Source organism: Protopterus annectens, chromosome 6.part0, assembly GCF_019279795.1.
Source record: "Protopterus annectens isolate FY-2018-M chromosome 6.part0, PAN1.0, whole genome shotgun sequence".
In the NCBI taxonomy this organism is placed as follows: domain Eukaryota; kingdom Metazoa; phylum Chordata; order Ceratodontiformes; family Protopteridae; genus Protopterus; species Protopterus annectens.
Genome location: NC_056737.1, coordinates 599,374,837 through 599,401,875, shown reverse-complemented (window position 1 = coordinate 599,401,875; position 27,039 = coordinate 599,374,837). Strand labels below are relative to the sequence as shown.

General features: G+C 44.7%; 1 protein-coding gene across 1 annotated transcript in view; it reads left to right on the top strand.

Annotated features, from left to right (window-relative positions):
• The window catches only part of PRPF39 (pre-mRNA processing factor 39), a 1,439,843-nt gene extending 1,414,680 nt beyond the window's left edge, over positions 1–25,163 (top strand). Inside the window, exons 12-13 of the mRNA XM_044074271.1 lie at positions 5,403–5,523; positions 23,329–25,163. Of these exons, the coding sequence (XP_043930206.1) occupies positions 5,403–5,523; positions 23,329–23,385 (178 nt within the window). The 3' untranslated portion in view covers positions 23,386–25,163. The remainder of the gene's footprint in view (positions 1–5,402; positions 5,524–23,328) is intronic.
• The last annotated feature ends 1,876 nt before the right edge of the window (positions 25,164–27,039 follow it).

Below are 27,039 nucleotides of genomic sequence, written 5' to 3'. Positions count from 1 at the left end.
CACTTCTCCTTGTTATCTCGGCACCTGGAGGTTTGGCTCTGACTCCCCCATCAGAGGGTGATGGCTCCTTCTCTGGTCCTTTCTCAGTCTGTCCATTCCCCTTTGGCTTTCAACGTCGTGGCGAGGGTACTCTCAATTCTTTCGAGACCCTTGACAATCTCGTCTTCAGATTCCTCCCAGGCTCACTCTGTTTCTGGCCCAGATCTGGCCATTCTGCCATCTCAGGGACAGGCTGCCACCCCCTTTGCCCCAGGGTGCTCCCTCTTGGGAACAGGAAGACATTGGCATGTCCTCCCCAAAGACCCCTCCACTGAGGAGGTCCTTTGCAAAAGGACGTACTTAGACTCCCACCAGTCCCGACACCCTGGTCACGCAAACACACACCCCCGGAGGATGTCATCTTTAGAGACATCATGGAACTCCTTCGCCAGCGGTGGGGGGTGGTCTGCCCAAAAACTGACCCCAGATGAATCAGTGTTCTTGGAGGCATTTGGCACAGGACCCCCTACTTCCTGGGTGTCCCATCCCGTGGATCCTTTAATGGATCTTATTACATCTCAGGTATGGAAGGAACCGGACACAGTGGAGCCCATTCCCAAATGCCCAGCCAAAGTTTTGAGCTCCCCTTCAGACAGGTCACATTGGAATAAAGGATCCCCACTTGATGCCATGATGGTGGCAGCTGGCACTAAGAAGGAGCTTGCTCAGGATAGCTCTACAGTCCACTCTCCTTACCAAGAGTCTCTGGGATGATGGACCGTTTTGGGAAGCGGGTGTATGCTTCAGCGACCTTCTCTGTACAGGCGCTGAATTACATGGCACAATGTAATTAGACTACAGCGAGACCTGGTGAAGATCGCTGAGTCGACCCCCTCGATCCATGTCGGCGGAGGACAAAAAGGTATTTTCTGCTCATATGGCCACCCTGAAGTCAGTTGCTAACACCTCTATGTGTCTTCTTTCCCATGTGACCGAGGGCACTGCTAGAGCTGCCGGTACCAGCGTTGCATTCAGGTGACATGCCTGGCTCTGGCTCTCTGCGTTTTCAGAACTTTTTAAGGTGCCTGTTACGAATACCCCATATGATGGTTCCTCCCTTTTTGGGAAGTCAGTACGCGACACCTTGGTTCAGAGTGAGAAGGACGGGAAGACTCTTGTCTGCTGCCGGGATCTGCTTTTCAGCTCTTCAGTGATCCTTTTCTAGGAATTGGTGAGGGACCAAGAAGATGTGGTTCCGGAAATCTCAGAGTTTTCCCCAGGACACTCAGGACTCACCTTCCCTCAGGGGCAGAGGGGGATTTGAGTCTCGAGAGCCTTTCTCGGACAGACCCACATCGCAACCCTGAAGGGGTTGCCTGGCTGCTTGTCTCTGGAGGCAGTCAGGGGTTATCTCTCGCTACACCTAACGACGTGGGAGTCCATCATGGAAGATCATTGGGTGTTGCAAATTATATCCAGAGGCTATTCAGTCCCCTTTATCATGCCAACCCATCCACCCACACACTTTCTGGACATTTCACCTGCCTAAAGGGAGGATGCAGCACTGAAAATTGCAATTCTGCTAGAGAAGCAAGTAATCCACTCCGTCCCCCAAAAAGTCTGGGTTGGGCATTTATTGCAGATTCTTTTTGGTGCCAAAGAAAACGGGGGACTTCAGACCCATCCTGGATCTCTCCACCTTGAACCTGTCTGTAGCCAAGACAAAATTCCCGATGGTCACCCTTCTATCTATCCTGCCCTTCCTGGAGGAGTATGATTGGATGTGCTCATTCGACATCCAGAATGCATGCTACCATATCAAAATGGACAGGCGCTCTGGAAAGTTCCTCTACTTGAGCTGGGAGACGATCATTATCAGTTCAGAGCACTTCCCTTTGGTCTCACCACAGCCAGCAGGGTGTTCACCAAAGTGATGGCAGTGGTAGAGGCTCACCTGAGACTCCAGGGTATACAGGTCTTCCCCTACCTGGACGATTGGCTCCTCGCTGCCCCTTCCAGGCATCAGCTCAATCAACCGAGGGACTCCTTTCTTCTCTTAGCCCAGCAGTTGGGTATTACCATCAATCTCAACAAGCCATCTGTGGCCCGGTTCAAGTGTTAGATTTCATTGGGGCTCGACTGGACACAATTCAAACCAAATTCTTTCTTACAAGCGGACAGGATTCAGTCTCTGAAGCTACATGTCCTTTGCATTCTCCAAGCTCAGTCACCGACAGCGGAAATGGTATTAAGGGCGTTGGGGTCCATGGCGGCCATGCTCAATCTCTTGCCCATGGCACATGTTCACATGCGGTTTCTTCAGTGGACTCTTGCGGTCCAGTGGTCCATGCTAGATCTCCCCTTGTCTCATACTGTTAGAATCTCTCGAGTGTGCAGGACTCTGTTCTGTAGTGGAGTCATTCCCCGGATCGGGCTCAGGGTTGTTTCTTTCTTCCGCCCTCCCCCTTGACCACAGTGACCACTGACACCTCCCTGCTGGGGAGGGGGGGCACTGCTCGGGAAGGACAGTCCAAGACACATCAGTGCAATCATAGGTTCATAGATTAGTACTAGGCTAACTGCACTGCGAGCCATTTCAAGCCTAGCCAATTATCCCTTGTGAGACTCAAACCCTGCACCTTGTGTTTGTAAAGCAAACTTCTTAACCATTAGGCCACCCTCCCAACCCTAATCTCATACGGGGACCAGATTGCTCATCAGTGTCCTGGAGATGAGGGAGATGCTTCTACCGTTGCAGGCTCTCCATGCCCATCTTCCCTCAGGGACATTGCTATCCAGACGGACAATATGTATGTGGTCTGGTACATCAACAAACAGGGTGGAACCAGGTCTTAACCCTCTATGTCACAAAGCCATGAGTGTGTGGGAGTGGGCGATCTCCACCGGTCATTTTCTGGTGGCAACGCACATTCCAGAAAGGTCCATCATTCTAGTGGACAGGCTCAGCAGGTCTATTCTGATGCCTTATGAGTGGTCTCTGAATCCTTCGGTAGGGAAACAGATCTTTGTGAAGTGGGGTCAGCCTTCCTGCGATATCTTAGCCTCTCCTTCCAATGTGAAATGCAGCGAGTTCTTCACTCTGAACCCTTCACCGGAGGAAGCCCCCAGAGACGCTCTGATTCATGCTTGGCCCCCTGGTCTTCTGTATGCTTATCCTCCTCTTCCCTAAATTCCAAAATTCCTTCAGAAAGCTCGCAGGGTTGGGAGAGTAGTTATCCTCATTGCTCCATTCTGGCCTTATCACATCTGGTTCCCCTGTCTGTGGTCTCATTTGGTGACTCCGCCATGGACTTTGGATCCAGTTCCAGATCTTACTTCTCATCCGTCAGGAATTCCCCATCCAGACCTGGGCAGTCTGAAGCTCACTGCTCGCTGCTCCAGTTCCATTGATATTCAGAACTCCCGGCTTATTTTCACCTGGCAAAAAGATTCCAGTGGTGGCTCATAAGTCTTCCACTAGAAAGGTGAACTCCAGCAAATCGAAACATTTTTCGATCTGGGATTCACAGCGTGCCCTAGATCCCTTCACTGCCCCAGTATCGGCAGTTTTGGAATTTTTGGCAGGGATTTTTCAGCAAGGTGCCAGTTCTTTTATGGTTAAGGTCCAACTTGCAATGATTTCCAGTTTTCATATAGGTGGTAATATGTCTTCCTTAGCATCCTCTAAGCTTTGCAAAGCCTTCCTAAATGGCACCTTTCTCCTTCGGCCTCCAGTGAAGGATCCAACACCGCCATGGGATCTTGTTAGTTCTACAAGCTCTAGTTTTGTTCCCTTTTGAGCCTGCAGCCTCTGTAGATCTGCAATTTCTGTCCTGGAAGATGGTCTTCTTGGTAGCTGTTACTTCTATCAGGAGAGTTTTGGAGCTTCAAGCATTGTTGGTAAAGCCCCCTTATATGATTTTTCATAAGGACAGGGTATCCTTGTGTACTAACCCATCTTTCCTCCCTAAGGTAGCTTCAGAGTCCAATATTAATCAAGTGATTAATCTCCCAGTCTTTTTCCAAAACTTTCAAAACAAGGGGAGAGTATAAGTTGCACTTGTTGGATGTGCACAGACAGTTGCGCTTTTATCTGCATAGGACTAAATCCTTTCACAAGTCTGACCAGCTTTTCATTTCCTACTCTAAACCCTTTTTGGGGAAACCAATATCTAAAGTCACCATCACCCATTGGATTTCCCAGTGTATTATTCTAGTGTACTCTGTTAGGGGGGTTTCCCCACCAGTCATGTGAAGCACATTCCACCAGATATATGGCTACTTCAGCGGCCTTTTGGTCCAGTTTCGTTGAATGATATTTGTTCTGCAGCCACTTGGTCTTCATCTCATACCTTCATTTCACATTATAAATTGGACATCATATCCAGGAACTGGGCATGGAATATCCTTCCATGAGGGCCTCCCAGGTGTGTAGTAGCTGGGGGACTCTGTCCCACAGGTTGAAAATCAAATGAAGACAACAACTTCAGATAAAGATGTTATGTATTCACGATAATGTTCCATCTGAGTTCTTCATTTGTCTTCAACCATCTCTTCCTTCCCCCTGCCTTGCATAGACTGCCTCATGGTTTAACAAGTAGAGGATGTAGTCACCCCCTGCATGCCTCTTACTCTCTACCTGTTTTGCTTATGCAAATGTCTAGTTCAAAATAGTGTTGGATCGGGTGAGGAAGTTAGTTGGGCAGCAAACTCAATCTGAAGGAGACAGGGGCATTATGGGTAGGGGAGGAGCTTTGAGCAGATGCTGGATATGCAGCTGTGTCAGATCCGTGCCGGATCCAGTAACCCACAATTTAAAGACAAATGAAGAACAACTCAGATGGCATGTTATGGTGAGTGCATAACTTCTTTTTTGACTGGCCTGGGTAGTCCTGAAAAGTCCTTGGACATATATACTTAGCCAGCTAACAAATGTTAAAAAATAAATAAATAAAGTATTAGCACTGCATGGTGACCTCCTCTTTGAACATTTAATGTTATGGTACATTGCCTTTACAGTTGTACTTTCCCCTGCCTCCTTACTTCAGTACTGTGCATGTAGCACTTTTACATGGCTTACATAAGTGGTGCAACAATTTTTTTTGCTTTCAACTAAACTGCCACTATTAAACTTGACAGTCTACAGATCTACACAGTTGCAGAAAAGTAAAGAACTGGGCAAAATTAGTTTAAAAATATGAATTTGCTTCTTGTATAAATTTATTCTTTTTTTTTTTTGTAGTCTGTGTTGTTGGTGACAAGTATGTGTTGAAATAATTTAAGGCAGGTTTTAATAACTGCTTGGATAGAATTAGAATACATCAAATATGTATCTTGCATTATTAGTATGGAAAGTTGCTGCTTAGTGAATTTACCAGGCATGTATTTTTATGGAGAAATCAGGTTATGATTTTTGTTTACAGGCTGGAGGAACACTGTGATAAGAAGGCATGTACAGATGATGAGGCAGCACTAAGTTCTGGTCAGATGAGTGCTGATATGCAAGCCAGTCAGGCTGCATACAACTACAATTCCTGGTATCAGGTTAGTAGTGCAAGTATATTTGCTCAGCCTTTTTTAAACATTACCTGTTTTTCTGTGTGCATCTGACAATTTGTCCTGCTTTCCACCCTTCTCCTAGTTCAGCTGGTTGCTCAGCCATTTTTATCAGGCAGGTAGGTCCAGCTCCTCTTCTATAGTTTCTTTATGACAGTTAAAAAGAAGTTATGTACCTACCAATAACGTTCCATGTTAGTTGTCTTCATCTCGCCTTCCTTCTTGCTACTTGGCCATCTTCGATAGCTCGAGAGCTGTTTACTGGCTCGAGGCTACCCCTTAGCCCAGCATGCCCAGTGTCAGCTACCCAGATCTCGTTTGTGATAACACACTCTAGACATAAGTAGAGTAACCAGTTCCTAAAAACTGGTTGTCCAATACACCTAAACAAGGAAAGAGTTATAAATTACCTGGCATGTTAAGTAATAAAAGATGCTCAGCCAGTGAAAACAAAAGGGAACTCCTCACGATCCTCTAGGAAGGGGGAAGGAGGGAGGGAAGCAAGAAGGAAGGCGAGATGAAGACAGCTAACGTGGAACGTTATGGTAGGTACATAACTTCTTTGTTAGGTTGTCCATCTCGCCTTCGTTCTTGCTGTTTGGGACAGCGTCCCTAGCACCTAAAATCCCAGGTGGCTCATTGGAACAGACTCTTCAGAACAGTAGAACCAAAGGAAGCTCTGCTCCGGGAAACCATATCTACCTTGTAATGAGAGAGAAAAGTGTGAGGGTTTGCCCAAGTGGCAGCTGCACAGATTGAGTCTATGGGCAACCTAGACTAAAAAGCTACAGAGGTGGCTAATGCTCTAGTGGCATGACCTTTTAGTTTAGCTGGTAGCTCTTTATTTCGTAACTGATAAATAAAGGCAATAGTATCAGATAACCATCTGGATAAGATCACTTTAGAAACTGGAAGGCCTTGTTTGTTAAAAGCATAAGAAAGAAATAATTGGTCTGACTTTCTTAGTTCCTTAGTTCTATGGAGGTAAAAACGCAATTGTCTGTGCACATCCAGTTGGTGGAGCTTGTGTTCTGCCTTGTTGCTGTGATTAGGAAAGAAAACTAAACTAGGAGATCTCTGGGTATATGACCTGGAAGAGGAAGTAGGGAGAAGTAGCTGCTGAATTTGTTGTTAGAGGAGTGGCAAATAGGTCGCAGCAAGGCTGTCCCCATTTGCGGAAGATAAGATCTGCAACTTCCTGATTCAGAGACCACTCGTGAGGCATGAGGATAGCTCTGCTGAGCCTGTCCGCTATGACGTTGGATTTCCCAGGGATGTGCATTGCTATCAGAAAATGTTGGGAGGAAATCGCCCATTGCCACAGTCTGAGTGCTTCTCGACACAAGGGGTAAGACCTGGTCCCGCCCTGTTTGTTGATGTACCACACCACTGACATGTCCGTTTGGATTGCAATGGTCCCGGAAGGAAGAGAGTCTTGAAGGGCTTGCAACGTTAGGAGAACTGCTCTCATTTTTGGACATTGATATGCAGATGGTACTCGTGAGGTTGCCAAGTGCCTTGGGCTGTCCTGCCTAGATAATGCCCCCCCCCCACCCTATCAGGGAGGCGTCCATGGTCACTGTGTCTACTGGAGGGGGTTGTATGAAAGGTCTGCCCTGAATTACTAGTGGGGAGACCATCCACCAAGAAAGGTGCCTTTTGCATGATGTCCTTCAAGGATGCATCTGCAGTCCTAACAAATGGGTTGTCCTGGCCTCAGGCAGCCCTTCGGTCGGCCGGATTCCAAAGTCTGGGTCTGGCCTCGGCTGGTGTCGCACTTCACCCGACGTCATAGCTGCAGTTCTTCGGGTATAAAGGCATCAGCCAACGCCATTTTCCTCAGTCTTTCTTGCCGCGTGGCGCCCGAAGCAGAAGCTGTTCGCAAGTGCCGGTCGGTCAGATCCAGAGATTGCTACTACGGAAGACTTCTAAAAAGCTAAGTACCCCGTTGGGGACTCTTTCTTGCCTCAGCCGATGTCAGAAAAAGGGAATAACTGTTTAACTTGTGGGAAACAAATACCTCATAAAGACTTCCACTCTTACTGCCTACCTTGTTTAGGCCCAGACCACGACGTAGCAGCTTATTTAGCCTGTGCTTCCTTCAACCGACGGACGCTTAGACGTCGGTCGGAGTTTGCAGAGGAGTTTTTCGGCTCCGCTTTTGCTTATATCATGCCGTCGGAGACTCCGACTTCACATTTAGCTAAAAAGCATAAGGAAAAGGACCGACACTCGCGGTCCGCGGTTTCGGCCGAAACCTCGGTTAAGCCAACCGCGAGTGTCTCTGTTTCGGCTGAAACCGAGTCTGCGGTTCTTCCTTCGGCCGAAAGCATGCCTCCTACTACCGAGGCCTCTTCCAGCATGGCTGAATCTGCTACTGAAATTCCACCTGCTCTTACAGTTTCTCAGGATTTATCAGATACTATTCCCCTAGATGTATCTACTCCTGCATGTGGAGCTGCTAGACCCCCTGCATCCATGTCAATTAAGGCCTTTGCCAGGGCTAAAGCAGCTAAATCTTCCAAGGCCGTGCCTGCTAAAGCCCCCTCTCACAGGCCTAGCTCTAGTACTCAAATGCTTAGTCTAGCAGAGGATCTCATTTCTTTGATCAGGGGATCCCAGCCTCACCCTGACAGGGCCTCTCAACCCCCTCCAGAGAAGAGGCCTAGAACAGAGCCCCCTGAGCCAGTTTCTACTGATTACTCCTCAGATGAATCAGAAAATACAAACCCTCCTGAGGGCCCTTATTCTCCATATGAGGACTCTGATGCAGAAGACTCCATTCCTTCTGCCTCTCCTCCTGAGGAATTTTCTTTTGGGGAAACCTTGCATGCTATGAGGGAACAATTTCAATGGCAGGGCCAGGATTTCTCAGACTCTAGGAAAAGGCTTAGGACTTTTTTGCATTTGCCACAGCATAGGCCTTTAGCCATTCCTCCAGTACTTACAATTGTGGATGATGCATTTAATGATGCTTGTACTGCTCCTGATTCACTCCCTCCGGCCCCTGCTAAGCCCGACAGATACTACAGGGTTCCGGACACACATAATCACTTGTATAAGGCTCCTTTTGCAGATCCTGAAACTATTTCACAGGGCCCCAAGGCTGTAGCAGCTACCTCTGCCAAAAACCCACTCCCCTCTGAAAGGGAATCTAGGGCCTTGGAGAGATTGCGTAAAAAAGTTTATACTTCTGCTACTCTTTCGGCTAGGGCCTTAAACTGTCAATTCCACATGATTCAGTATCAGGAGTTTATGCTAGATCAGTTATCTAAAAAACTGTCCTCGCCTGAACCTTTAGACCGAAAGTCTCTTCAGGACATGGTACATAACATTCAGCAGGTCAGTAATCATTCCTTAAAATGTGGCTATGATGCACTGGAGGCCTCCTTTAGATCAGCTATGACTGGTACAGTGATCAGAAGGCATGCATGGTTAAAAGAGCAGTCCTTACCAGACCATGTAAAATCAAAGCTCCTAGATGCTCCCATGGATAAACACAATTTGTTTGGCTCTCCTGCACAGCAAGTGCTGAAGAAGGTGGAAGAGAAAGCAAAATCTGTCCAGACAGTCAAGGATTTCTTACAGGTCCAGCCTCCAAGGTTTAGTAGGAACTGGCCTTCCAAGAATTGGTCCTTTCCAGACACCAACAGAGCACAGAGAGGCAGGAATAGGCACAAGAGGCAGAGGTCAATCCAGAGGTGCCTACAGGGGCGTCAGTGGCAGCCTAACAACCAGCGAGTACTGCTACAGATCCAGCCACTACCACTTCCACAGGACAATCACAGTGACTTGGCTCTGAAGCCGCCTACCAGGGAACAACTAGAAGCACCCTTAGGCGGAAAGTTAGCCTTATTTTCAGTAAACTGGCATTGCATTACAGGAGACAAATGGATTTTACAGACAATAGACAAAGGTTACAGGTTTCACGTCCATACTCTACCAAGGAAGAGAGGAATGCCAAACCTACCTCCAAATCAAAAGGCAAACGCTCTAGAACAAATAGACAACTTAAAAAGGATGAGAGCTATAGAAAAGGTACCATCTATGGAACAAGGGCAAGGATTTTACTCCAGACTTTTCCTGGTGCCAAGAAAGGAAAATCAATGGAGACCTATTCTCGACCTGTCCGCTCTGAACACATACCTCATTGTCCCAAAATTCAAAATGCTGACTCTACAGCAGCTTCTTCCCATGCTGGGCAAGGAGTCTTGGCTGGTAACTCTAGATCTCAAGGAGGCATACCTGCATGTCCCCATACGACCAAATTGCAGAAGATACCTCAGATTTCTTGCAGGATCAGAGCATTATCAATTCTCAGCATTGCCTTTTGGCTTATCTACTGGCCCCAGAGTATTCACGAAATGCCTGGCATCAGTAATTGCTCATTGCAGGCTTCAGGGAATTCAAATTTACCCTTACCTGGACGACTGCCTGTTACAAGCGGACAACAAAAACAAATTAACAAAAGATTTGAAAAGGGTCATTCATCTACTGCAAGCCTTGGGATACACAGTCAATATACAAAAGTCAAGGCTGTTACCATCCCAAAGGATAACTTTCTTGGGTGCAGAATTGGACACATCAAATCAAATGGCATCCCTCACAGCAGAAAAACAGAAGCACCTTCCACTCTACTTCATGGCATTAACAACGCAGAACCAGCTTACAGCAAGGAAAGTCCTGCAAGCCCTGGGTTACATGGCATCCTGCATAATATTGATCCCACATGCCAGACTGCATATGAGGAAGTTGCAATGGTACCTAAGGAATTTATGGTCTCAGCACAAGCACAGCCTAGAAACCCAAATTCCAATAATTCCATGCCTGAAGCAAGAATTCCGATGGTGGGCTCAGGCCTGTCAATTGAACAAAGGACTGCCCTACCACAGCCCTCAACCAAGCCAGACTATCACCACAGACGCCTCAGACCTCGGTTGGGGGGCACACATGCTGGACAAGTGCATACAAGGCTTATGGACTCAAGATCAGCTAAATCTACACATAAACCAAAAAGAGATGCTGGCAGTAAAGCTGGCAATTCAGGCATTCAGACCGTTTCTCCAACAGGGTCAATTACTGATAAGGACCGACAACACCACAGTTATGTGGTATATCAACAAACAAGAAGGCACACATTCATATCCTCTATGCCGGATGGCAATGGATCTCTGGAATGTGGCCCTAAGCCTCAACATACAGCTCAAGGCAATATTTGTGCCAGGAAAAGAAAATATACTAGCAGACATCTTAAGCAGAACTACCACGGATGCCCACGAATGGATGCTGCATCCAGACATCTTCAAATCCATCACAAGGAAATGGGGACTACCAGAAATAGACTTATTCGCATCCCCACACAATCACCAATTGAAAAAATTCTGCACAAGGACATACCACCCACTTGCTTGGAAAGTGGACTCGCTATCTTTCAGTTGGGAAAACCTGACAGCATATGCATTCCCACCTCTTCCTTTGATGCACAAGGTGCTATTGAAGATCAAAGACCACCACCCAAGGATCATCCTGATAGCTCCAGACTGGCCGAGGCAGCATTGGTACCCACTACTGAGGAGTATGTCTCGGGAACTCGCATGGCCTCTACCCCTGGTTCCTTTACTGCTGACACAGAACAACTTCAAAACCCTGCATCCGAACCTGAAAACACTGCAGCTAGCTGCTTGGAACATTGCATAAGACAAAATAACCCAGATTTATCTCAAAGGGTTAAAGACATTATCTTGGAAGCTCGCAGACCCTCAACAAGAAAAACTTACTCAGCAAAATGGAAAAGATATCTCATTTGGAGTGCAGCAAAAGGGCAGAATGTAGCACTGGTAAACATGGCTAACATCCTGGAATACTTAGCAGAGCTTTTCCACAATGGCCTGTCTTACTCTTCCATTAAGATTCATGCGTCAGCTAGTTCAGCAGAATACAACATGGATCCTCCAGTCTTCTCTCATCCTCTACTCAGGCAGCTTCTGAGAGGAATTAAAAATGTAAAGCCACCATTGCCTACATGGGACTTGAACTTTGTGCTAGAAAAGTTGACACGTCCCCCTTTTGAACCAGCAGCAACAGCAGAATTACAGTACTTATCATGGAAAACTGCTTTCCTGCTTGCAATCACTTCAGCAAGAAGGGTGTCTGAATTACAGGCATTAATGGCAATGCAACCCTTCCTTATCTTCCATCAGGATAGTGTGTCCATGAGAACTAATCCTACCTTTATGCCAAAGGTGGTCTCCAGGGTATCTTTAAACCAAGCAATCCACCTACCTACATTCTTCCCCAACCTACAGAACAGGGGAGAAAGACTGCTGCATACCTTGGATGTGCATAGGCAATTGCGCTACTATCTGGACAGAACCAAGAACAATAGAAAAACCTACCAGCTTCTGGTAGCATATGCCACAGGAATGGAAGGAAAATCAATTTCAAAACAGACAATCTCAAAATGGATAGGAAATTGCATTAGATTTTGTTATTCTTATCATGGAAAGGCAACTCCAGAAAATATCAGACCTCACTCCACAAGGGCTACAGCCACTACTACAGCTTTTTTACGAGGAGTGGCTACAAAAGACATTTTAGAGGCTGCTACTTGGAGCTCCGTGCATACATTTGCCAAGCATTATAATCTACCTTTATACTCCAGATCCCGAGCAGGTTTTGCCACTGCTGTTTTGCAAGGGATCTTAACTACACCATAATCTTGTTAGTGCCTCCTCCCCCAGTTTGGCTATGGTATTCTACCCATTTGTTAGGACTGCAGATGCATCCTTGAAGGACATAGTACAGTTTTGTACCTACCATAAATGTAGATGTCCGAGAGGTATGCATCTGCAGTCAGGATTACCCACCCTCCTTCCCCTCTGTGGTACTCCTAGGGTATTTGCCCATCTTGTAGCTAGCTGGGGGAATCTATTATGGTGTATTTGTTTGTATATATGTATATACATGTTTATTTCTATTTGCTCTCTGTTTGGAAACATTTGCATTTATCCAAATTTAGCCTTCCTAGAGGGCATCTGGCATCTGGGGCAAGAAACACTGAGGAAAATGGCGTCGGCTGATGCCTTTATACCCGAAGAACTGCAGCTATGACGTCGGGTGAAGTGCGACACCAGCCGAGGCCAGACCCAGACTTTGGAATCCGGCCGACCGAAGGGCTGCCTGAGGCCAGGACAACCCATTTGTTAGGACTGCAGATGCATACCTCTCGGACATCTATATTTATGGTAGGTACAAAACTGTACTTTTCTGTGATCAGGATCATGTGAGACATGGGTAGTTCCTGGAAAGACCACTGCGTGAAAAGAAGCCACTGAAGGATTCTGATGTGGAAACACACTAATGGGACAAGAAAAATGGCAGCTGCCATGGAGCCTAGAGCTTGGAGGACATGTCTGACTTGAACCCTTTTGCTCTGCATTAGAATTAACACTTGTTGACGAATTGTGGAAACTCTTTCCTGTGGTAATCTTGCAAAATTTCTTTTGCGTTTAATTCTGCTCCTATATATGTGATAGACTGACAGGGCAACAAGGCAGATTTTTCGAAATTTACTGTAATGCCTAGTTGAGTGCATGATGTGATTGTATAATCCCATGCCTCTAAGAGTTGATGCCTGGTGGTAGCAGTCAGGAGCCAGTCATCTAGATAGGGAAACACCTGGAATCCTTGATACCTCAGGTGAGCCGTGACTACTGCCATACACTTGAACACCCTGGGGACTGAGGTGAGACCAAAGGGCAGAGCTCTGAACTAGTAATGACTGGCCCCTACCCGGAAGCAAAGAAATCTCCTGGAGTGTCTGTCCATCTTGATATGGTAGTATGCGTCCTAAAGATCTGTCGAGCACATCCAATTGTCCTTACTCAGAAAAGGGAAAATGGACTGCAGTGTCACCATCCGGAACTTTTCTTTTTGTACAGATTTGTTCAGTCTGCTGAGATCCAGTATTGGTCTCCAGTCCACTGTCTTTTTTGGTACTAAAAAGAATCTTAAGTAAGTTCCGGATCCTAGTTGGTCTGCAGGGACTTCCTGAATGGCTCTTTTTTCTAGCAGTCATGAAACTTCTGTGACTGCTTGATCTCTTAGATTGGGTGGGACATCTGGGATGGGCTTTTTTGATTCTATGGGGGATTGATGGAAGGGGAATTTTGTAACCTCCGGATATGATGGATAGTACCCATCTGTCTCTCGTTATATTTTGCCAGGCTTTTGGGTACAGCGAAAGTCCTTCCCCCAACTGCCTCCAGAGGTGAGAAGTCAGGCAACCCTTCAGGGATGCTGGAAGGGCTTGGCAGAGAAGGTTTCTCTGTCACCCTGGATGTTCATCGTTTTTCACTGTTGTAGTCATTACTTTTGGGTTATCCTGCTGGCAGGCTACCTGCAGTCTGCCTGAATTTCAAAGTCTTGGTTCGGCGTCGGTTGCTGTCGCCTCTTCCCTGACGTCAGTGCACCAGGGGTATAAATGATGCAGCCGATGCAATTTTCTTCAGTTTTTCTTGCCCCAGATGTCAGGTGCCCCCAAACCGGTAGGCTAAAATAATGCCAATAAGTATGCATGCACTAAAGTAAACATTTCCTTCATCTACAAGCAAATACACCACATAGGTTGTATAGAATAGAGAAGTACAGATAGGTCCCAGCAAAGAAAAGGGGGATGGTGGGTGGGTAACCTGGACTGCAGCAGTGAATACACTCGAACATCTGCATTTATGGTAGGTACACAACTGTATTATGTTAGTGTTTCACTGTTGCAGTCATTACTCTTGGGTTGAATCCCAAAGCTGAGGTTGGGTGGCTGGGTCTAAATAGGGTTAGGAGGGGCTATAAGGCCCTCCAGAACTGCAGTGGCAAAGCCTGCTCTGGATTTAGAGTAGAGAGTTAAGTGGTAGTGCCTTGTAAAAGTGTGCACTGAACTCCAAGTTGCAGCCTCTAAAATGTCTTTGGTTGGTACTCCTCTGAGGAAGGCTGCTGACGTGGCTGCTGCTCTGGTTGAATGTGGCCTAATGCCCTTAGGCACTGTTTTGCCATGTTGTGAATAGCAGAAACGAATGCAGTGGCCTATCCATTTTGAAATAGTCTGCTTTGAGATAGCCTTTCCTTGTGATCCTACAGCATATGCCACTAAGAGTCGCTCAGTCTTTCTGAAAGCTTTAGTTCTGCCCATCGGCTGCATAGGAAATCAACATCATAGAGGAGTTGACTATGGAATTAAGAGTCGCAAGCTGAGAAGCTACTTTGGCTGGTGCTCCCTCATCTGTAAGATCTTGAAGGGTATCTCCAAGCTCTTTCAGGAGATCCCTTTGAAGACGTGTAAAATGGCTTAGATAGTTCAGGGACCTCATTGAAAAGGTCGCTGAAGCAAACATTCGCTTTCCATATCTGTCCATCGTCCAAGACACTCTGTTCGGAGGATGAACAAATGAAGAGGTTTCTGCTAACTCTTTCTTGATGTCTGCTGCTACCACCATGGCATCAACGGGCACACCTTTAGAGAGGAAGTGTTTCCTGGGGGGGGGGGGGGGCTGTAATAAATTTGTTTGGTCTCGGAGTAAGTTCCACAGAATCTGGAGCTGACCAAGCCTTTTGAGCCACTACAGACATGAGTGGATTGAAAGGAGGAGATACCCAGGAGGTGGAAGGTCGGGAACTGAATGCGTCCAGGTATACAGACTCGTCCTCTGTAGGGGCTAGGGAAATTCAGTCCCTCCTCTGTCTAAGCATTTCAAGGATGTCCGAAAAGGAAACTTCTTCAGAGGGGGACCTTGGGTTCCCTTGCAATTCATCCATGTCTGTATCTGAAGTGACAGACTCAGGGGAGTTTATGTGCTTCCTCTTGCACTTCTTCTGGGGAGGCTCTTCCGAGTGATCAGGGGAGGCTTCGGAAGAAGAGAGATCACCCAATGGGGTGTCCTGGAGCATATGTTCCCTACGCTTGGGGTCTGGAGGAGGAGTAGAGGTTGGAACAGACACCACGGGGAGAGGAGCTGATGGAGCTGGCAGTAGAGCTGTTTCGGGGGACAGCACACTGTTCATGATCTGGAAGGCGTCACGACCTCTAGGCAGAGAAAGCTCTGGCTCCGAAGAAACAGGAGTCTTTCTCCACATCGAGGGTGACTGCTCCGAGGCCGATGTTGGAGCCAAGCTCACCTGCACCGAAGCTCCGTGGGGGAGAACGGGGTCAGACAGGGGTCCGATGCCACTCCCCCCCCCCCCCTCAGAGCCGACAAGAGAGCCTCAGCGCCCAGATCTCTTCATAGAAGGTATAATCGAGGTAATCGGAGCCGACTTCCGAACCGAAGGAGAGATGATCGGCGCCGACGGTTCTACTACCTGCGGATCCATGGTCTCCAGCTCCAAGCTAAACGTAGTCAGAGGAGGAACAGAAATAGAGGCAGTTGGAGCCGATACCTGTTGAGGTGGGCTGGACAGAATTTTTGCCAGTGCCTGTGACTTGAGCAACCTACTTACTACTCCCTCCACATCATGATCCGATAATCTAGAGGATTGAAAGGAGTGGGATGAATCATGGCTACGTTCACTCTGTAACACATGTGACTGAGGTGCCGAGTGGATGGACTCCAAGGACAGAGACCTCAGTCTCTTATGGCTCAGAGATGGCTCCGAAATAGCAGATGGAGCCGACGGAGGAGTTGTCTTGTCGGTGCCAGCTGGCACCGACATAGTTGGTCCAGTAAAGGAGTCTGCTCCGAAGGTGGAGCCGACGGCTTGACAGACTTAAGGGATTCCGCTGGCTGAGTACTTTTAGCCGGAGAATCCTGAGGCTTCAGTAATCCCCAAAGGATTAATTTGTTTTTGCGCTCCTGCAGGACCCTTGGACTAAAAGCGTGACATATAGAACAGGAGTCCTGCAGGTGAACAGCGCTCGAACAATATACACAACTAGTGTGCCCATCTGTCAGAGACATTATAGTAACAACAACAATAATAAAAAGCTATACTACAAAAAACAAGAAACAGTCTTTTTTTTTTTAAATACAGTTAAAGAACAGAAAGGAAGGCCTGTAATTTAAACGGCTATCCTAAGGGGTGGCTCTCTAATTTAAATGAGTTCAAGGGAAACAGAAGGCCTGCGAGTTATGGAGTGACTGCCAAGAAAGCGAAAATACACAAGAAAGCAATAGGGGATAAAGGAATATATCTAGACACAAAATTGACAAATACTTGACAGAATTTCAAGGATAAACAACAATATATTAATAGAAAAAACTATACTAAGCCTGAGCCAGTAACGAAGCAACCTCGCAGCTGAAGCGGCAAATGAGATCTGGGTAGCTGAACCTGGGCATGCTGGGATAAGGGTAGCCTCGAACCAGTAAACAGCTCTCGAGCTATAGAAGATGGCCTAGTGGCTCCGAACCCAAACAGCAAGAACGAAGGCGAGATGGACAACTTAACATGTCATGTTTTAGCTACGTCATTGCAGCTTTGGTCTGATTTATTGACTGGTAGATTGGCAGCCAGTGTCCTGGGCATATAGGTAGCGTAAGCTTTTTTTCTTCAGTTTTCACTCAAGGATTGTGGCACAAAATAGCATTACTGCTCACAGTTATCCTTCTAGAGTTCTCTTCTCTTTGTATTTTGCAGGGTCTATAATACTTCCCTAAATTATGTTCTGTATTCACAACATTCAGATCTCTTATTTTTTCTGAAAGTTTTGTTTTAAGACATTTATTTTTTCATGTCCAGATAAATACATGACACATGATACTTTGTTTGGTGTTAAGGCAGAAGATGTGTTAAAAAAATGGAGGACAAAGCTAAATCTATGCAAACGGTCAAAGATTTCTTACAAGTACAGCCACCTAGGTTTAGTAGACACTGGTCCTTTCCTGTGTCAGACAGATCTCAAAGGGGCAGATCCAGACACCCTAGAGGCAGATCCCAGGCGCAAGGATCATACCACCCAAAGCAATGGAGGGGCTTCTACCTCCAAAGTTGGAGAAGACAAATCACAACCATACAGGAAACAGTCCCAATGACTTCCCCCTGCCTGCACCAAGCAATTATCTCCTGGCAGCACCATTAGAGGGGAAATTAGCACTTTTTTCTCAAAATTGGCACATCATAACCCAGGACAAGTGGGTCCTAAATATCGTGTCACAAGGTTACAAGTTCCATTTCCATACCCTGCCAAAGGCAAACGGCTGGCCAGATGTGCCAAAAAATCAATGGGCAGAGGCACAAAAACAAGTCTCATCCCTCATGGACATGGGGGCCATTCAACAAGTACCAGAGCAAGAGCAGGGACAAGGATTTTACTCAAGACTGTTATTGGTTCCCAGAAAGGACAAGGCCTGGAGGCCAGTACTGGACCTATCTATTTTGAACACATTCCTGGATATACCAAAATTCAAGATGTTGACTTTGCAGCAGCTTCTGCCCATGCTGGGCAAGAACGCTTGGCTTGTGACTTTAGACCTAAAAGAGGCATACCTGCATATCCCAATCAGACAAATATGCAGAAGATACCTCAGATTCAAGGCTGGTTCAAAGCATTACCAATTCCCTGCACTGCCCTTTGGCTTATCTACTGCACCCAGGGTCTTTACAAAGTGCCTGGCACCAGTAATTGCATTCTGCAGACAGAGGAATACAAATATATCCTTACCTGGACAACTGTCTAATCCACGCAGAGAAGGACATTCTTCTACAGCATCTGGCATTTGTGAAAAGACTTCTAAAATGCCTGGGGTATGCAATCAACGAAAATAAATCAAAACTAGCACCCTCTCAAGAGATAATATTCCTGGGTGCAAGCTCAAATACAACTGCCCAGATGGCTTATCTCATGCCAGACAAACAAAGGCAACTGACTACCTATTTCAAAATATTGGCAACAAAGGCCCAGTTATCTGCAAGAAAAATTCTGCAGGCTTTGGGCCTCATGGCATCCTGCATCCTATTAATTCCATATGCAAGGCTGCATATGAGGAAACTTCAATGGTACCTAAAAAGTGTTTGGACTCAACATTGCCTCAGCCTGGAAACTATGATTACTCTCATTCCCTGCCTGCAACAGGAATTTCGATGGTGGGCAAAGGCTTGTCACCAAAACAAGGGACAGCCATTCACATTACCCCCAGCCAGGCAGACACTAACAACGGATGCATCAGATTATGCCTGGGGGGCCCACATGGCAGGAAGATGCATTCAGGGCACATGGACCTCAAACCAAATGCATCTACATATCCATCAAAAAGAGATGCTAGCAGTTCAAAATGCCCAGACAGCCTTCAGGGACCTACTTCATTCAGGACATCTGCTGATAAGACAGACAACATCGCCGTCATGTGGTATATAAGCAAGCAGGGGGGCGCACATTCTTACCCCCTTTGCAGACTAGCCATGACTTTGTGGGACACAGCATTGACTTACCAAGTACATCTGCAGGCACAATTCCTGCCAGGAAGGAAAAAATACTCTGGCAGACGAACTAAGCAGAAACCTCATGGATCCCCACGAGTGGCACCTGGATCCGCAAGTCTTCAACATGATAAAAAATGGGGATGCCCGGACATAGATCTATTTGCCTCCCCTCACAACTACCAACTAAAAAGATTCTGCACAAGGATTTATCACAGACAAGCATGGAAAGTGGACGCCCTATCTTTCAGCTGGAAAAACCTATCAGTATATGCATTTCCCATTCTGCCTTTCCTCCCCAAGGTACTCCTAAAGGTCAGACAGGAGAAGCCAAAGGTGATACTGATTGCCCCAGACTGGCCCCGCCAGTACTGGTATCCAATACTAAGGAGCTTGTCTCAGTGCCCAGCTTGGACCTTACCTCTACTACCTCATCTGCTGTCCCAGCAAAACAGTCAGATCCTGCACAGCCAACTCAGAACTTTAAACCTGACAGCATGGCGAATAATGTAGTCATACAAAACGCACCTCTCAGTAAAGCTGTGATGGGTGTCATTTTGGAAGCCAGAAGGCCTAGTACTAGAAAATCTTATTCAGGAAAATGGAAGAGATTCTGTGCTTGGAACCAGGCACCAAGGAACTGATACAGCTGTGCCAAATATTCCTCAGATTTTGCAATATTTAACTGAGATGCTGGACAAAGGCCTATCTTTTTCATCTATTAAAATTCATGCCTCTGCCATTTCAGCTCATTACAATGTAGAGCCACCGATCTTTTCTCATCCCTTATTAAAGCAGTACCTCAGAGGAGCCAAAAATTCAAGACCTCCAAGGAGATCACCAATGCCTGCATGGGACCTCAGCTATGTCTTGGGAAAAACTCACCCTGCCTCCTTTCGAGCCAGCTGCTATTGCTAATATAAAGTTTTTATCTTGGAAAACAGCTCTGCTCCTAGCAGTAACTTCTGCAAGACAAGTTTCAGAGCTACAGGCACTCATGGCTGTGGAACCTTTTATCATTTTTTATCCAGACAGGGTCTCTCTGAGGACAAACCCAACATTTATGCCTAAGGTGGTGTCCAGTGTGGCTCTCAACCAAACTATTCACCTGCCAACTTTTTATCCAAATCCACAGAACAAGGGGGAAAGAATTCTGCATTCTTTGGACGTAGACAGGCAGCTTAGATTCTACTTGGACAGAACCAAAGTTTTCAGAAAGACAGAACAATTATTAGTGGCATATGTTGCAGGATCACAAGGAAAGGTGATCTCAAAGCAGACTATTTCAAAGTGGATAGGCCACTGCATTTGTTTCTGCTATGTACATCATGGCAAACCAGTAAGGGCATTAGGCCACACTCAGCCAGAGCTGCAGCCACTTCAGCAGCCTTTCTCAGGGGAGCTCCTACCAAGGACATTTTAGAGGCTGCTACTTGGAGTTCAGTGCACACCTTTGCAAAGCACTATCATCTGCCATTCTACTCTAAATCCAGGACAGGCTTTGCCACTGCAGATCTGCAGGGCCTCATAGCCGCTCCTAATGCTGTTTAGCTCCAGCCTCCCAACCTTAGCTTTGGGAGTCTACCCAAATATGACGACTGCAACAGTGAAACACGAAGAACATAGTACAGTTGTGTACACTTACCATAAATGTAGATGTTCGAGTGTATTCACTGTTGCAGTCCAGGTTATCCACCCACCATCCCCCTTCTCTTCTGATGGAACCTGTCTTTCCTTCTCTGATTTATACAACCTATGTGGTGTATTTGCTTGTAGATGAAGGTAGATTTTTATATTGGTACATGTAATTATACATATATAAATTTTGGCTACCCTTTAAGAAAATGGCGTCTGCTGCTTCTTTTATACCCCTGACGACCTGACGTCAGGGAAGGGGCGACGGCAGCCGACGCAGGACCCAAGACTTTGGAGTTCAAGCTGGCTGAGGGCAACCTGCCAGCAGGATTACCCAAATGAAATGACTGCAACAGTGAATACACTTGAACATCTACATTTATGGTAAGTATACACAACTGTACTTTTCAGAATGTATATTCTGTTATTTGTGTCGCCTGTTCTAACAAACTGGGATTGAAAATTGCCAAACAAACTCTTTCAAGATGGTTATTTTATACCATCATTTGTTTATTATCACAACAAGACTTTGTGTTCATGTTCTGATGCAAGTCTAAGAAACAGATCCAGAATAGCAAGTGATGTTATGCCATGTCCAACGTTCTCTCCTTTATCATCAGTGTACCACTCCATTTGTAGATTTTCTATTAAGAGCTCACTTCAAGCCAGAAACTTCTGTGCAGAGGTCTAGCTAAGGTTGGGGCAAAGCAGGCAGCATCCTCAGGTGCAAAGTATTAGGGGCCACAGTAGGCTGATGCCACTTTGTCTATAGCACATTACCAGTATTCAGAAACTTTTTTTTTTTGCTCCTCAACTTAAAACATTGAGTGGAGTAACAGATCAAGGAATTGCACAGGGAGCCTTAATTGCTAGCTACAACTGCTTTTTTTCAGTAGCATTTCAACCAAAAGTATTTTTACACAGAGATTTGTATTTGCACATTTTGTAGACATAACAACTAGACATCCTTTCCAGAAGAAGAGCACATTTGCCTCTACAGGGCTTGTATGCCCCCCAACTGTATGACCACCTTTTTGCAGACACTACTGTCCCCATAAAACAGCAATGAGTTGATGAACATAGTTCAGTTGTGTAAGCATACTGATAACTGTGGATGTTTGAATTTTTTTTATAATAGTCATTCTGTTGCATAGGCTTCCTTCACCCCATCAGTTTGCCTAGTGCTATTTTGTTTTTGAGTATTTTTCCTTTTTCTGGGTGATGCTGTCCCTTCAGAGATGCTTAATGTACGTTTTGGCAAGGACAGGTTTTAAGTGTATTTGATGTGCTTATTAAACTATTTTGGTGAAGGTGTGAGTGCCTACCATCTTTGTATATGCTTCCTACTTGTCTCCATAGTATGAAAGAGAGAAGCCTTTCTTGGAATGTCCAAAAGACTAAAAATTAGGGTGGATGATCACTCTTTTGCTTTTGACATAGTTCCCAGGTTATGAATGATGCTGCAGTTTATGTTCATATAGGCTTGTTGATTAAGCTCAAAGCCTGATGTCCATCAAGGAACTTGATGCCTCAGATCCAATGTTGGAAAGGAGCTAATTGTAGTTTAGTTCTCTCTTGAAGATTTGGATGGATGGATGGGTTGAATTTAATTGAGAGAGGGAGTTTATTCCATAGATGAAGAATTATTTGAGGTATGAAGTTGTCCCATTTCATGCTACATTTGATACTGTTTGAGGCAAAGTGTTTGTCTCTAGGATGGTCTCCGATAGCCTGTAATGTCAGGCATAGGTTTACTCTAAGAAAGGTACAAGATGAAGGGAGGAGGGGGAGTTACTATACTTTTTTTTTTTTTTAATCCTTTTGTCAAGAATCTTTGTATGTTCTAAAGCTGCACCAGGTACCGTGAGTAGGTTACAGAACAGGGTGTAGTGTTCCACAATTGGCCTTATTAGAGCTATATAAAGGAAAAATGGTTATCACCCTGGTTTGACTGCTGATACCATAAAAGATCAGGTGGGGCAGCTACATACGCATTGCATGTCTTAGCAGCTGTATGGATATCGAATGAAGGATTTCATTGTACATCAACTCTTACTGTTCTGTTAACTTTTAATTGTTGCTCGTCTGTAGTACATTATGTTGGCAAGGAGAAGTTTGCAGAAGCCTAGATTGTCACATTTTTGGAACGGAAGACAAGGTCATTTCTGCTACACTGTTGTGTAAGCATGCTCTAACAACAGTGATTTTAGTTGAACATATGTGGTTGTGGGGAGTATGCTTGTGCAATTTTATCTACGTGTTGCACCAGTGGAAGTTAATGGAGGTGATTATTTTAAATGTACTTGTTTCATAAATCAGAAGCATAATCTAGCTAATCTTCAATTATGAATTAAGCTGCACAGTAAATGAATGTTTCATTTTGATTAGTGATGTAAAAGCGTCAGCATTTCTTTCTTGAAAAATCAGTTTGCTTTGTAGCGTCTCTGCTGTGCTTAGATGAAGTGCATAGAATTTTGTAGAATCTACTTGTGAAACGTAAGGAACACTATTTTTTTTTAGAAATTATACTCTAGTTTTTGTCATATGCTTTCAAGTGATGAAACACATTTTTGCTTCATTTTACATGCATCACATTTTGTCAGTTGACCAAAGAAAGGTGAAGTAATTTATATTTAATTGTAAGTGCACACTGTTAAAGATGTTTAACTTGTTAAATGTGTGGTTTATTAGGGTTTAGACAGTGTTCTTCCATGCTAAATCAAGTTTTGAATTTTTCTTTTTATTCCTTTACAGTACAACTATCAGACACCTTGGAATTATGGACAGTACTATCAGCCAACGTCAACTTGAATGGAAGTGTTTATGCTTTTTCGTTACAGCAGTCTGATGTATAGAGCATGTATCTTCTGCTGTGAATCTTCAGATACAAACTTCCATCAGTTCTCTGAGACTGGCAATGCAGTGTAAAGTTTTCCTGTCAGGACATCAGATTTTTTTTTCATTGTTATTGACAGCAAAACTATCAACAGAATAAATGCAGATGGACTCATTGCTTTCATGACATTTTGGGCTCTGTCATGGTTAAATACTTTTTTCCTTTGAAAAAATTAGGAGAAAAACTTCTCTCCTGTATTACCCCCCTTCCACTGTTCACGTTTCTAATGTGTGTGTGTGTGTGTGTGTGTGTGTTTCTTTCTGTACATATTTGAAACCATGGAATAGAAAAAGTTTGTTCACTACCGTGGTAAACAGTTTGCCAAAAAAAATAGACCGACTCCAAGTTTTTCAGGGCCTTTCCTTGAAACACATGTAACCTTTAGTATATTTTCGTTAAAAAAAACACCTATTTCTTTGTAGTAATCTTTATATAGTGAGGAGATGAGATTTATATCACATGGTTGAATAAATGGGTAAATGTATCACAAAGAAGATTCTACATTATTTGGAGGTCAGGTTAGAGTAGAAGTTTGTATTCCTTACAGCGAGAGTGATGGCTTGTCATCGTTGGGTATAAACTGAGGTAAATAGGGTGTGTTTATTAGAGCTGCCCTTTTCTTACTTTATTAAGCATTTCTTCTTCATCTCATCGTACATTAAAGCAGGCACACTTTACCTTCATGGTTCAGCCAGCCAAGCCCACTTTGCTATACTTAAGTGAATGCCAGTACTTGTATTCTGGCATCAGTGCATTGCAGTAATTAGATCGAGATAAACACATCCCAAATGTTTTTGTTTCTACCATGTGGCACAGTCACAATTTCTTGTGAGTGGAGAAATTCAGGATATTTAACTGAATTATGGATGGTGGTGGTGGTAGACAAATTTTAAGATTCGTTCAGCCATGTTAAATTGGGTAGGGAGCAATGCATTAAATAAATGAATATAGTTAGGACAATAGATTGACAAGTTATGGTTTATAAATACTGAAGATATATTTAACAGCTCTTCCGGACATTTAAATGCTTGTTTAAGGGTTATTTGTGTCCAGCTGAAATGAATCCAGCATTAAGTGAATTGTGCTGAGCATGATTTAAGCACTGCACATTGTAGTGCAGTACTTTGACGCCTACCAGCTAACAGATTATAATATACCATGTTATATTCTAAGTGGTCTTTACTTAGTGCCGTTAACAGTGTTTTTAGGGAGTATGGTTATATCCGTTTGACAATACTTAAATGTTCTAATCTCGTCTTTGTGGAAGACCACATACCTCATTTGAAATGCAGGCTGTTTAAAATGTTGTATACATGATATTAACATGAGCTGGTTGTCTGGAATATTTTCATAGAGTAATTCACATTGTCTTTTAGAGAAGAATCCACCGTTTGTGCTCCATGTACATTTAAACTCACCACATAAATGAAATATTTATTACTACATTTTGTAGATTATGTGGTAATTAAAAATGAACTTGTGTGTACATAAATTAATCCCCTATCATTTCAGGGCAAATCTAGTTTTGTAAATTTATTTAACAAATAAGTTTTTTGATGGGGGAATTAAGCTGTTGTAGAAATGTGCATGCTGACGAGTTTGGATCGTTTGTAGAAACATTTATGTATTGATTTACGAACAATTTTTTAATCAAGTTGTCACTTTATTTCTTAATAAAACTGTATGTTTAATAGTAATGAAAATTTTTAATGCATGCCAGGGTGTGTAACTCTCTGCAAGAGTCTTATAGCAGTTGTATTATTATTATTATTATTATTATTTTAATCTTTAGAGAGGACTGTACAGTATGTTGACTGCTTTTATTGTAGTTAAATGTTTCAGTTGCAGTAGATTCTTTCATTTTTTCAGGTGCATTGGAGAAAGTTGTGAGCATTCGTAACAATTATAGCATTAACATTACCAGGTGATGCTTCAAAGCATAATTTCTGTGTTTTTGATATGAGACCACCACTGTCATGAGAACACCAAGCAGTGTATGGTGTTACTAACATACCCTCCTCTGGGTCTTTCATGTCATCCAGTAATGCAGTTTGTTCTTGCATAGACCATGTTTTAATTCATCCTTTGTGTAAGTTGTGAAGGCAGGATGGATCTCTGTTTTATCATGTCTGTTGCCATATAGTAATCTGTTATGCTATTGTAAGCATGACACATCTCTGTTGGCTAGCTTGCAAGTCAAAGCATGTGAAAACTGTGGTAAAAATTCATCTAGCTACCATCAGAAGGTGTTAAGACCCTTAGAAAGCTGCAATAGCAAATCTGTCAATCTTGAACTCCTAGCACATTTAATTTCTGTTGCCTTCCCACAAGAACACAAGAAGGTAATACTCAGGGTACTACTTCAGAATTGGAAAACTGTTCTTTGAGCAGATGTTCTTTGTGTTTCACTGTTGCAGTCATCACACTTGGGTTATCTGCCTGCAGGTAGCCCTCAGTCGGCCTGAATACCAGATACGTATTTCTGCGTCGGCTGCTGTCACTCCAGGACTGACATCAGGTCATCAGAGGTATAAAAACAGGCAGCTGATGCCATTACATCAGTCTTTCTTGCTGAGGAGTCCGAAGCAGAAGGGGTTTGCAAGTGCCGGTCAGCCGCTACCTGAGTTTTCGTTTACGAATTGAATAATCCTGAAGTCTGCTAAAGCTAATTACCCCATTGGGGATCCTTTTTTCTTGCTCTGATGTCAGAAAAAGTTAACAGTTGCCTTGCCTGTAATACCACACAGAGATTTTCATTCTTACTGCGTCACCTGTTTAGGCCCAGACCACGACGTACCTCGCTGTCAGTTTTGTGCTTTATTCAACACCCGAACCATTCGTCGTCGGGCTCTCATTGTCACTAAATTCTTTCACACTCGATCTCCGTATTCAGAAATGGCTTCGGTAAGCCATCCGACTACCGATATTCCAAAAAAACATAAGGATAAAGGCAGAGACCACACAGGTCCTAAGCTGCCGACGACGCTTCCGTTAAGCTAGTCGCCAGTTTGCCGGTACTCAGCCCCTTTTGCAGCCCCTGATGCCCGCATTATTGGATTCACAGGCCTCTACTGAGACCCGTTCGGAGTCTGGTATGCTGCGAGATTCTTCTTCAACTATGGAACTTGCGGATGTATCTACCTTGGATAGGTCCGAAGCTGCTGTGCAAGCACCAGCTTCTGAGGCAGTTCTTTGCCCTACCGATGTTTGACTCTAACCGACGACCAAAGCGCATGCACCTGCTCCCTTGCCATAATGACAAATGCTTAGAATGGCAGAAGACCTTATTATGCTGATTTAGGGGAAGTCAGCCTTCCCCTGCTAAGAGAAAAAGAGACCAGTCCCCAGCAACTTCAACAGACCAGGAGTCTCCGATGACTCTGAGGTATCCGATTATGAAGACATGCCCTTATCTGCTTATGAAGATTCAGATGCAGAGGAGTCCATTCCCTCTGCCTCTCTCTTTTGGTGAAACCTTACATACTTTGAGAGCATTTCCACTGGGAATGCCAAGACTATCCTTAGTCGAAAAAGAGACTCAGAGAATGTGTAGATTTGCCACAGCACAG